Here is a 13,361-nt window from a genome sequence, read left to right on the forward strand (position 1 = left end):
CTAAGCGATGCAAGATCAAAGCCAGGAAGATTATGAAGGATCTTTCCCATCCAAATACAGGCCATTTACCATCCCAACAATGGACTCTTCTCACTGTTGAAGTCTGGGAAGTCCTCCCAGACCTCAACAGTGAGAAGGCCAAACAGAGAGAATGAGGAGGAGCTTCTTCCCTCAGGCTATTCGGTCCCTGAATCAGGTGTAGGACTGGACTCTCTCTCTCTCATTACTATACATCAGCAACTGTTTATTCCACCTCAAACTGTTACACTGCACACTGTTTATTTGCACAGTCTCAACTTGCACACTTTTATATTTTCTTAAAATTATTATTTTTTTGCACGTTCTATTTTTTTAAATAATTTTTTTTACCTTCAATTTTACTGTAATTTTTTACAGTTAATTTTGGAATTTTAAATTTGTATATTACGCAAATTTCTAGTTAGTTTAGTTTCATTTCTAGTTTAGTTTTGTTTACTTTTATGTCTATGTTTAGTTTTTTTTAAGGTCAGGCTTTGCACAGCAACAAGCATTTCACTTTATATTGTATTATGTATGATTGTGTATATGACAAATAAAATTTGAACTTGAATTAAGGTCTCTGCTGAATCTACTCTAGTCTTGACCTCTTGTCATATTGGTAAACAAATTTCATAGAGGCATCATAGGTCATCAGTGAAGCTAATCACAATTTAAGATTAAAAAACTTGACTGAAGTCAACAATTTATGCGCTCATATGGCGCCTTTAGCTCCATCGTATATTAGTTCAGTGAGACTGTTTGCCTATTTCTGGAAAGATTTTGAAAGGATGGAACATAAGGAAGCAGCAGGGTATAATGGATAACTATAATTTAAATATTACATTCTATTAGGATTATTAGTTGAATGAACAAAATGTGAGAAATAATAGTGTTTCAAACATTTAAAAAATTACAAGGTGCAGCTGGTTCTCTGTGTTCAATTTAGGGTACTGAACCTGAAAAAAAGGTCCAAAATACTTAGCTTTCAGACTGGAATAGCCAGGGATTTTGATTAATAGATGCCCTGTTCAACTTCCTGAGCTACAGCCATTCCAACAACAGAGATTTGAGGAAAGACATAAAAAGACCACAGAGACACCACCACCAACAAACATGACAAAAGAATCTACAGAAGAGCGTTAGATTGAGAATGGTAGCGATCAACTCTGATACACTGAAAATTCAAAGTTGAGAACTCTGTCATGATAAAAGAAATACAAACAAATCTTTTGTAGCACAGCATACTTTCTTTTACATATTTCTTGACAACTAAATAATGTTAAGCTGAAAAAAGTCATCCTGTCAAATTTTTTTCTCCTGTAAATCTTCGTTCTCTCTGCACTTCCTTCTACCATCACTCCTTTTTCCTCTCATCCTTCCAACTTAGATCCAAGTATGTCCCCTTCGAGAGCCTCTTCTGCCTCTGCTGTGGGGGACAACAGCATAGACTGTCTGCTACAGAAGAAAGAACACACCTCCAGAAGCCTGTTGTCTAACCCTGACTTCTCCTACAGTCCATATCGATGCTCTCCCAATACCTTACCTCGAAGCTACCCCACCAATAACAGCAGCAGCAGAAACAGCCAGATGGACAGCCTCATAATGCAGCACATACATGTGGAGAGGAAGAAAGAGGTCCTGGACCATGTGAGGCAAAAATATCCTCAACATAAAACCATTATCATAGGACATCAGGACTGCACAAACGAGCAGGTAAGATTTATTCATCATTAGCAGTGTTTGAAAAATGAAATGTGGAGCGAATTTATGACTTTTTTAAAATTCATTTTAAGGCCAGCAACAACCTGTTTTAATTTTAATGATCTTCTAAGCTTTATCAACATTTTTTTCACATTGTGATTTCAATGAGTTGCTGACAGACATTTATCAGTTACTGTTTTGTATTTTCTTTTCTAAAACGATGTATGTGTGTTGTTATAGTGGTAATGCTGGAGGGGCATGAGGTGTCTTGTAGCTTGTCATAAATTTCACGAGTAGTACTACTGATCTCCCAGTTAGACCGGTACAGCCAGCATTATTTGCTAAGGTGGAGTTGTGTTGTAACAGCAACGGGTGGAAAGGGGTGGAGTTTGTCAGTGCACCTGATCCAAGCAGAGAAACATGCGGCATGTAGAAACTACGACGTCTCAAAAGTCCGAGGAAAGAACCTTAAAACTGCCGTGAAACCGCAGGACTTGATTTTGACCCTTAGAGCTAAGTTACCTGGGAAGTGCTAAAACTCTAAAGCCGCACTGCTGACACCAAGCATCTCCTCCAGGTAAGTTCCTCTAATTTATCTGTAAAGACCAACAGTTCCTCTGAGCCGCTCTTTTTCTACTACTTAAAAGACAACGTAGTGTAAAAGTAGCCAAAGCGATTAGCAGGATATGAACTTTACATTAGCGTTCAACTTGCGATACACAAGCTCCTGAGTGTTTGGAGCCGGCTCAACAAGCTGCTCCATCAACGCGTCTCCGTCTGATGTCTGTCACTGTTTGTTACGTCAGCATGTGACGAGAGCCAACACAAACAGAAAGGAAAGGTACCATCATTTAAGGTATTCAACGGGTGGAATCACCGTTCTCTCTGACCCAGCACTGCTGTTGTAGGCGAAGAGTCCACCAGGTGAAAGAACTAAAAGAACTGAAGACGCTGTTTCTTAATATCTATTTTCCACACGTAGTCATTAAGAAAAATGACTCTGCACATTTGCGCAGGAATGGTGAGTATTCCTCACAAGTTTGATCTGTAATGACAACAGGGATGTCTGTTTGCGCTCAGATGAGTCATAATAGCCATAACAGCCTGCTGAAGCAGTGAGCCCGGGATTATGATTATTGCAGTGTGCTGTTAGCTGTATGGGGAGATTTTTGTTTTCTGTTCCAGTAAGTGGGGGGCACAGGGGCAGTAAGACATTACTGTCCTCTCAACCTACTTTATTTTCAGACTTTTTGAAGCTGCGGTGTGTTTTAAATATGTCTCTCTTCAAATTTACACCTATGGGCATTAGAGACTCTGCACAAACTAATATACCATTCACAAACAAATAATTGTGTAATTATTTGCTATCGAAATATTACAATTTTGGAATATTAACAGTCTCATAGCAATTATATCCGCCATTTTTTACTTTAAATTTTAAAACACAAAGCCACAAGCTCTTATTGGTCATATTGAATTATTATCTTTGTGTGTTTTTGTGTGATTTATATCTTTGGCTGTGTGCCCTGCTGATGATGCAGCTGTCTTTCTTTAAATAGCTGGAATGCAGGTTGTTGCCTGTAATGTGAGAGAGACAGACTGATGGATGCTAAATGCAGACTGATGGTTAAACCTTGATTATGTCCTTCCTTCTAGACTACTCTTTTGTTTGCATTGAATTTTATTATAAGTTTTATTCTATTGAATTTTAATAATTATAAACACTTTTCTGTGGAAAGGTTCAGTCCCAAATTATTTTAAACATGCTAAAATAGCCTTGCATATTATTTGATCTCATTTTAAATTACATCACAAAAGGGAATCTTGCCTTACAAGACTTTTTAATGATGTTTTATGTATTTCTTATTCTGTCTCCTCTGATGTCCTGGTGTGCTTTTCTCTCTCGTGGACCCTAAAATTTTAATCTCCTATCTTGAGCAGTCATCCGATTATTAAAATAGAATAGTCATTCATAACACAGTCATACAAAAATAACATTGCCCCATTCAGGGTTTGAGTCTGACCTGCAGCCTGTTTGTCCCCTTTTCACTCTCTGAGAATTTCACGTAGATGAAAGAAGTTCGACGATTGTGGGTTAACATAAGATAACAACTGTATGCAGCCAACAATGTAGTTTTATGTTGTCTGCCTTTGTCAATTTTGATATTTTTTTTCTCTTTTGTGTTATGACTTTGTTTGTGCTGCTTTGGAGGGGAACCGGGACCTGTGTCCAGGTGAAACTGAGAAGGTACCAGAGGCCAGCTTCTAGGCTGTAGGGAGACTCCCAGTACCTGCGGCATGATAGTGTTGGCTTCCAATGTTTTCAACTGAAAATACATTGGGTACTGCCACATAATCACTATTGTCTCCTAAGACAAGTCAGTAGAGTAAACTATGGCTTCCCAGATTGCTTTGACACAGTGCACCAGAAACCCTGCCCAGAAACAGCTAGTGGCACACAAAGGAGAGGCACTGAGCTGACCCAGCCTCTAAACTCCCAGATTCCAATGTCATCTGGCAATTACTGGATAAACTAACACACAATCCATAGAGACCCCCAGCGTGCAGCCCACAGGAGACAATGGTTCTGGTGCCCTGTGTGACAAAGTGGATGAGCAGTCGTAAAACTTTCAACTTGTCCCAGAAGTATTGACTTTTTGCACATTAAGCACATTATTCTCTCTATATATTTATTTACTATGATTTGCTCTTGTCAGAATAACATTGCTGCACTGACTATCCCAGGTTTGTTTGTGTAAACACTATGTTGCCAGCAAAATCAAACATTCAGCAAATTAAAGCAAATATTCAGTCACATGTTACTTTGTTTCATTATGTTGTTAATTCATTAAGTTATGAATTAACTTAATTGTGCATACATACATTGTTTCTTTGTTTTCGGTCTTCATGTAGGTCAGGTGTGGGGAAGGCCCGCCCAGACAACATCACACCATTATTGTGAATGTAGCAGCTAATGGACTGTAGCTAGATAAAAGATGAATAAGTACTGCAAGCTGAGCAGATCTCAGGTGGAATATTGAGCCATGACAGAGCAGATTACATGGAGAAATGCATGGGTTGCTGTCCATACAGGGCAACAGGGGAACCATAGCTGAACTGAGCAAAGAGTCCAGAGTGTGTAGAAGTAATCGAGTAAATTAAAAAGTGAACTCTGGAGTAGGGCTGTTCGATATAACGATATATATCGGATGACGACATAAAAACGTCTATCGTTTCATTTTACGCTATCGTTTGTTTCGGGGTGTCGCAAAATAAACTCTTTACAGCAATATTTTTTCATTATTTTGATGGTCACTGTAGTGGCTATATTAATTTCTTAAAGTTCTCTCTTTCTCATATTTAATATAACCACACTACGGACGGACAAGCGCCTGTTTTTATGCGTCGTGGTTAGCAACAACGACGGTAAAGAATAAAGTTACGTTGAAACCAAGCACACCATTGTTTTTCTTGTGACATTACCAATAAGTTTGATGTGTCACATGGCCCTCTTCCTATTGAAAAAACAAAAGTTGTATCCAAGATGGCCGACTTCTAATTGGCCACCATGGTCACCACCCATCTTGAGGAGTTTGCCCCTCACATATACTAATGTGCCACAAACAGGACTTTAATATCACCAACCATTCCCATGTTATTACGGTGTATCCATATAAATGGCCCACCCTGTATATCGTTATATGGAACAGCCCTACAGAACATGTTTATTGAACATCTTAACATTCATGTTTACAAAAAACTTTCTGTAAACATTTATCCACATTAATGTGGCCCTGTTACTGAGACAAACTAACTTGTTGACATTGTCCGAGAGGAGAGCTGACCGCTTCTTATTTACAGTGTTGCCTGCAACTGAGAACAGTCTCTCACACAGAACAGTGGTTGCAGGAGTGGCCAGATATTTGCAAGCCAGCAGTGCCAGCTTGTCATCAGCTCCTGAATGAGCTACAGAATCAAGTGCATGATTCTGTCAGGCAGAAACTCCTCATCTGATTCATCTGTAAAGGACTCATTTTCTTGGGTGGCTTATCTTCACAAGTCTGAGGTGGGGATTGATCATGCAGCAGTATTCCAAGTGTGGGCCACACCCTCTCTCTGTCACTCTTGGGGAGGCACTTCAATCGAGCATCCAAAGCTGTGGCAATTTTGAGACACTCATTGTTGATAAAGTTTTCTTGGTGGGAGGTTAGGTGTTCTTGGAATGCTGTTTTAAACCTAGTTACATATGCAGAGTCATCATTAGAGGTTTTCATCACATGATGCAAGTGGGAGAGGGCAGGCAGTACCACTGAGCAGGAAATATAGGATTCCCCACCCAGAATCTCATTTACATACCTGTAGTGAAAACACACAGACAGAGGAAGAGATGGAAGAAGAACAAAATGGTTAATAAAACAAGAAATGTATTTTCTTTAATCAATTAATTTAAAAAAATTTATTTCTTTCTTGTGGCATCAACATCACAAGTTTGTGGCTCTGCTGGATCAATGGCTCCTTCTGCTCCCCCAGGGTTGTTTGTCGTGTTTCCAGCTCTGGGGCGTTGGTTGGAATATGTTTGAATTGACCAACAATTTTCTGAAACCTGGACAAATCCACTGTCACCAAGACTCTCAGTGATGCATCTCCAAGGCTCGCAAAATTTCAAAATCTCTGGTAGCCCTTCGGGCAGGCATTCTTCAGTTTTTGGTAGCCCAAAATAAATTTAAGTAGCCCGAATAAAAAAGAAATCAATTTTTTTATGTTTTGTTTCCGTTACAATATTATACATTAAAGTATAATATTGCAACAGAAACAAAAATTAATCAAAAAAATTGTTAAAATGCAAATCACAACAACTGTATAAAAATTACAACCATCAACTCAAATACTTGGTTCAAATTGAACAGAAATTTCTATGAAGAATTTCTTGTAAGAACTGTGTAGAACATGAATCAGTCTGTGTCAGATCCTGAATCTGAAATTTCCAATGAAGTCACAGGTAAGAGGCAAGTGGAACCAAGATCTAGGCCATTTGCTTTTTGAAGTTTGCAAAGACTGCTAAATTTTGCCAATGGTAGTTCACTCTTTGCAATATAGCACGCTGTTCTAAACAGCTTTTTCAGGAGTTCTTGTTGTGCTTGATTTATTTTTAGTATGTTTTTTTGCAATTGCTGTTTGTTCTGGGAAAGATACTGCAGACTGGGCAATAATGCATTTCTTGCATTTCTCATGGGTTCTGATGGGGTCTTTCTTAAAATTACTGGTCCCAGTAACAAAGGCGCTTGTCGACTCAGAAATCAAATGAAACTCACAACACGCCTGGCAGAACATCATGTTATTTAGCTTGTCATATTCCAGCCACAGAAATTCTTTTGTCCATGAAACCAAAAAAGCTGCGCTTTCTTTTGGCCTCATAGTCTGATTTGTCATAACTTTTCCGTTTTGTGGTAGGCTTTTCTTTGGCTGCCCCTTCTTCACCCTGACCTGTCTTATTTGGCTGAGCAGAACTAAAATACCAGCGTAAATCCTGCTGCTTTTACACACGTACTTACATAATGGTCAGCGATTCTTTGCGCACTCAACCTCTCACATGTTTAAGCTTGCTGCGAGAGATTTCACTTGTCGCGTTTGAATAGTAAGCTAATGAGTGATAAGACGATGTCAGAGGAATTGGTGCGCAATTAATCGTCACTCACCAATCAGTGCTGCTGCTCTCTGCACACCGTTCGCGCAATTGCAAAATGAAAGTGAAAGCAAAAAACAAGCGCAAATTCAAACGCGATTTCAATATGTCACATATTGACAGTGGCTCATCGATGCCAATGACATAATTACTCAACTAGATTGGCGAAAGAATGCAAAAGCATAGACATATATTTTCCTTCCTATGATAGCCCGACGGGCAGGGCTGAGTTAGATTTTGGTAGCCCGACTGGAAAAATCGCTAGCCCCGGGACGTCGGGCTAGCGATTTTGCGAGCCCTGATCTCTGTAAGATGTGAGTCACACAAGGCATATGCTCAAATGGCAAAGGTTTAGCTGCAGCTGTTGTGTTTCGTGGACAATCAATCCCTACAGTTGTGATTTTTCCTTCAATTTCCCACTCACATGCCATTGTTAAGAAATGTTCAGCACATGCCTCTGCGAAGTGACGCTCCTCTGTCTTCATTATTCTCAATGCAAGCGACTTTAATTCCTATGCGCAGTAATTAGTTGTGCAGTAATGTCAAGATAGTTACTGTTACTGTCCAGTAGTCACCTGACAGGGTGACATGTATGGCTGCAGCTAAATTCTCTTGTTTTTTTCCTTTTCAGTGTCATAGAGCCCATTAATTTTTGACATTATTGTGCTTCTTGTTGGAGCCTTGTACAATGCATCTCGAAAGGCAACTTGCAAAACCTTTGTAAGGGCTGTGTCCTCGACGATATTAATAGTTCTGCAGTTTGTTGCAATCTACTTGCCAGTTGTGTCTGTCAATTTGTCTGAGGTAGACTTACTGAGGCCCCAATGCTCAGTGAGAGTGGTTTTCCGCAAGCTTGGCGACACGTTAGCCAAAGTGCTAGCAGCATCCCCGAGTAGCATATGCTTTGTGTGATATTTTTACACTGGAAGTGCTTCGGTAAAAAGAAAATTCCTTCCTGCACAATGTGCATAGTACTTTATGTCGGCCAACTGTTCCGTCTTGTTTTTTAAATTTAAATTTTCTATCAAAAGAGCCAATGTGCTGTTTATCATCTTCCATATTGAGTTGACTGGTTCTGCTGGCCGTTACTACCAGATCAACTGCCTGTTTGCGCATGTGCCAAGATAACTGTATTGGAACAAACTGCCCAAAATGCGTTGACAGGGACATTTCAAGGATTTTGAGTTATTCTGTGGGTGTTCTGCAGATGGTTAATTGTGTTAAAAAATGTAATCAGATTAGTCATGATGATGGATTAAGCTGCGTTAACGTGTTAATTTCGACAGCCCTAATATATATGGATATATATGTCCCTTAACATAAGATTCGATAAGCACTTTTAAAAATTTATTTTTACCATTTTCTCCTCTCTCCCATAATCATAATCTTTTTGCTTTTTCTTTCAATCCAGGTAAGGAGTCCCTGGTTTGTTGACAGTCCCCAAGGTGCTGGTGTCCCACACTTGGTGAAAGAGCAGAACAGGCTGGTTTCAAGTAGCATGTCTGGTGGAGAGATGATACCCCTATCTGCTGCCTTTACAAGGGGCTCTAAGGCCAGAGCAAGTCTACCTGTAGGCCGCTCAAGTGGTCAGACAAGAGGTTGGCCGTTAGGTATGTAGACACATCTAAATAAATCTGTTCAATAACACTGTATGAAACAGTTTACTTCTTAACTGATTTGGACAACACATATGAATATCCTGCAGAAGTTGTATGGAAAATATGGTCATGAAAATGCTGTCAGGATCCAATTTATGATAAAATACCATATTCCCAGATCACTTCCATCTCTCTTTAAAACATTTACTTTTAGAAAACATAATGATACAATAAACACACACACACACACACACACACACACACACACACATTAAAAAAAACATAGCATAGATAATAAATGGATGGGTTTTTTGCGCTAGTAAAGTTGTGGAGTTGTATTTTGTATTTTGTCTCACATCAATTATATCATCAGTTATATCGTTATCGCATAAATATTTTTGGCCATATCGCCCTGCTCTACTGTGGAGTACCTCAGGGTTTTCTACTGGGGCCCATTCTTTTCTCTTTATATTTGCTTCCCCGTGGGGTCCATTTATAAAAAGCATAATGTCCTTTCATTGCTTTGCAGATGACCTCCAGATATACAGTTAGGACCAAAAATATTTGAACAGAGACAATTTTTTTCTGATTTTATACAATACAGTACAACTTTATTTATATAGCACATTTAAAAAACCAGCGGTACACCAAAGTGCTTTACAATAGAAACAGGAAAATAAAGACATTGTTAATAGTCTTTTATTTAACCAAGTACCACATATGTCAGCAGGTTGAGTGCACTAATTATACAGGAATAAAGTTACTAAGAGCAGGTATTGCTAAAAGATAAAGTACATAGATAAAAAAAAAATTGAGCCAAATATAAAATAGGGACACTAACTAGATGGAAAAGCTAGGTTACATAAGTGAGTTTTTAAACGGGATTTAAAAGAAAATGGAGTCTGACGCACGGATAGCAATGGGAAGGTCGTTCCACAGATTCGGTGCAACCAGGGCAAAAGCACGGTCACCCCTAGATTTAAGTCTAGATCTAGGCTGAGCCAGGAGTAATTGGGCTGAAGACCTGAGGGCTCGCCCAGGGACATGTGGACTAAGGAGATCGACCAGATAGCTAGGGGCTAAATTATTTATAATTTTAAAGGTGAGCAACAATATTTTAAATTCAATATGATATTTTATGGGTAACCAATACAAATCAGCAAGAACAGGGGTGATGGAGGCATGCTTTCTAGTGCCAGTCAGGAGGCGAGCCGCAGCATTCTGGACAAGCTGAAGTCTATGAAGGAGAGCAGAATGAAGACCAAAGTAGAGAGAATTACAGTAATCCAATCTAGATGTCACAAAAGCATGAATGAGCTTTTCAAGATCTTTATGAGGGACATAGTGCTTAGCCTTAGCAATAAGGCGCAGTTGGTAGAAGCTAGATTTGATTACTGAGGACCAGTGTTGGTCAAGTTACTTGAAAAAAGTAATCAGTAACTAATTACTGATTACTTCCCCAAAAAAGTAATCCCGTTACTTTACTGATTACTTATTTTCAAAAGTAATTAATTACTTAGTTACTTAGTTACTTTTTAAAAACACGATTTACAACCTGAATATAATAAAAGCGATAAAGTGATAGATCTTTCAGCCCAATTCTACTTTTTCTACATAATCCATCATACAAAATGTAATCAAATGGAAAAGTCTCTTTTTAAAACTTGTTTTATTAGTTTTAATCTTTTAACTTTATGCATCAAGCAAAAATTTAATTATATGCAACATTCTCTGACTGGAAGAAATTTGTTTAACATTTAAACCTATTTTCTGCACATTCCAGCACATAAAATATATATTTTTTTGTTACACTCACTCTTTCAAATAGATGCAAGTAAAACACAGCAGAAAATAAATAAAATCAAAGACTAGTGGTCCTGTTGCTCTATTTTCACCTGTAAAGCAGGAGTGGGGTAGGCGGAGGTTTACCTTGGTGCAGGTGTGCCGCGGTCAGTGGAAGAATCCGCGAGTTTCTCTGTGAGTTTCCCATCACGTCGTAGCTACTCGGTGCTTGCTTGGAAGTTTAGGGGTTTTTTTCGCTGTAAAAAGAAGTTTTCTTCCCACGCACAACGGACACTAATGTTTTTGTCACTTTTTATGGAATCAAACTCAAAGTAAGGTCAGTACTTCCACGCTTTAAACGCTGCACGCTCATACTCTCTCCCGCACTCGATATATGATCCATTGTTGATCTGCACACAGCTGTTGTCACGAACGTCGCACTTGCTTACGTCACTGTCATGAGACATTCTCGCAAAAAAAATCACGGTTTTAGTAACGCAGTAACGCAGCGTTCCTACAGGAAAGTAACAGTAATCTAATTACCGTTTTTGCAATAGTAATCCCTTACTTTACTCGTTACTTGAAAAAAGTAATCGGATTACACTAACGTGTTACAAGTAACGCGTTACTGCCCATCTCTGCTGAGGACACTTGTTTGTTAAATTTAAAAGAGCTATCCAGCAGGACACCTAGGTCACTAACCGAGTCAGAGAGAGAAGTGGCAAAGGAACTAAGGGTATCAGCTAATATGTCCCAGGGGATATGGTTGCCAAACACTACAATTTCCGTTTTCTTTTCATTCAGGATAAGGGAATTGCCCAAAAGCAATTCTCTGACTTCTCTCATGCACTCGAGAAAGCAGTGCAACGATGGAGCAAGTGATAAGAAATGTTATATTTTTCAAAGATTAAGTCTAGAGGGGCATGTATAATGAGAATAACATTGGGCCAAGCACAGAGCCTTGAGGAACACCACAGCATAAGGATGCAATGGTGTGCATGGCTCTGTACATTAACACAATAAACTTTAAATGAAACAACTCAGATGGAGTTGATGTGCAGACTTTAGCTTTTATTCTGTGGGTTGAAAAAGATTTCATAAAAATGTGAGGAACTGAAGTATTTTTTAACACAGTCCCTTCATTTCAAGGGCTCAAATGTAATTGGACAATTAAATAACTGAAAATAAAATGTTCATTTCTAATACTTGGTTGAAAATCCTTTGCTGGCAATGACAGCCTTAAGTCTTGAACTCATGGACATCACTAGATGTCCTCCTGAAACTGAGTCAGTTTCCTCCTGACTCTCCCAGCAGCTTTCAGTTGATAATTTGATAATGACACAATGAAGGGATTGCCAACACCTTCCCATGAAATAGCCTTTAAGTAAATTTTCCAATTACAGTGGTCCCTCGCTGTAACGCAGTTCACCTTTTGCGGCCTTGCAAAATTTGTTTTCTAAAATTTTGCATTCCTTTTTTTTTTTTTTTTTTTTTTTTAAAATATATATATTTTTTTACAGCTGTTACGTTCTTAGTCTAGGCGTGTCTTGAACGCAACAAGAAGTTGGCCCACTCACACTCCACCCAAGCAAGAACCCAAACAACAATATCTTTTAAAGTGCTAAGCAGCCATTTATTTGCTTCAGCAGTGCCAAAAATAACAAACAAAACTCCCTAATGGTCCCTACGCTTTCCTACACAAAATGAAAACCAAACAAAAGACAATTCTCTTACCTAACTTTCTAAATGAAAAACAGGAGAAAACTTAATCAACAAAAAAATGGCTTCTCACGCCTACTAGGCTGCTGCAGTGAACAATATATACAAGGTGAACAAAATACTCAATTGCTACTTTACAAATCTATTTACAGCTATTTACAAAACTAAGATACCAACACCAGACACATACACACACACACACACACACGGTTATACTTGCAACTCACTGGGCACAGACACTCTATCAAAAAAACGAATCAAAAGCTCATGCTATTTGTTGGGTGGTGGAGGCTAGTAGAGAGGGGGAGATCGCGACAATGACAAACTGAAACACAGGGCTTAAATACATAGAGGGAGCAATCAGGGAATGGACAACAGGAGGGAAACACAGCTGGGGCAAATCTGAACTGACGAGACAAGGAAGCGTAAACTGAACACACTGAGATAAGACAGACCTTCAAAGTAAAACAGGAAACACATAACAGTCACGCCTAAAACAAAACACTGACAACATTGGATTGTAACACAGCGCATTGTGTTCTGCGTCCTGATTGGCTATAGACCATTGTCAATCAATGGTTGCTCTATTCCCATGTTTTGGACCTGAAAGCAGGGTTTGATGTTTGGTTTCATTCTATAATACTGGACTTATTTTTCTACGAAGGTTTGAACTTTGAGGCTGTTTAAACTAGAAAGAAAATGTTCATGCTTGTCTGAGAAAAATTGTATAAAGTGTGTAGTGAGGGGTTTTAAACCCTTAAAACATCTATAATAATTGTAAAAAATAAAGCTGACTAGTTCGCGGATTTCACCTATCGCAGGTTACTTTTAGAATGTAACTCCCGCGATAAATGAGGGGC

General features: G+C 38.8%; 1 protein-coding gene across 3 annotated transcripts in view; it reads left to right on the top strand.

Annotated features, from left to right (window-relative positions):
* LOC146367023 (sickle tail protein homolog) overlaps window positions 1–13,361 on the top strand; it is a 99,932-nt gene that overhangs the window by 24,485 nt on the left and 62,086 nt on the right. Inside the window, exons 2-3 of one of the 3 annotated variants that reach the window (XM_084911911.1) lie at window positions 1,406–1,731; window positions 8,814–9,012. In XM_084911911.1, coding sequence (XP_084768037.1) covers window positions 1,406–1,731; window positions 8,814–9,012 — 525 coding nt within the window. Of the gene's footprint in view, window positions 1–1,405; window positions 1,732–1,780; window positions 2,741–8,813; window positions 9,013–13,361 lie in introns of those variants that run through there. The other 2 variants (XM_084911909.1, XM_084911910.1) reach the window with 2 other exon arrangements.

The sequence above is a fragment of the Perissodus microlepis genome, chromosome 18, assembly GCF_051167445.1.
Source record: "Perissodus microlepis isolate ML-2025 ecotype Zambia chromosome 18, ASM5116744v1, whole genome shotgun sequence".
Taxonomy (NCBI): Eukaryota; Metazoa; Chordata; class Actinopteri; order Cichliformes; family Cichlidae; genus Perissodus; species Perissodus microlepis.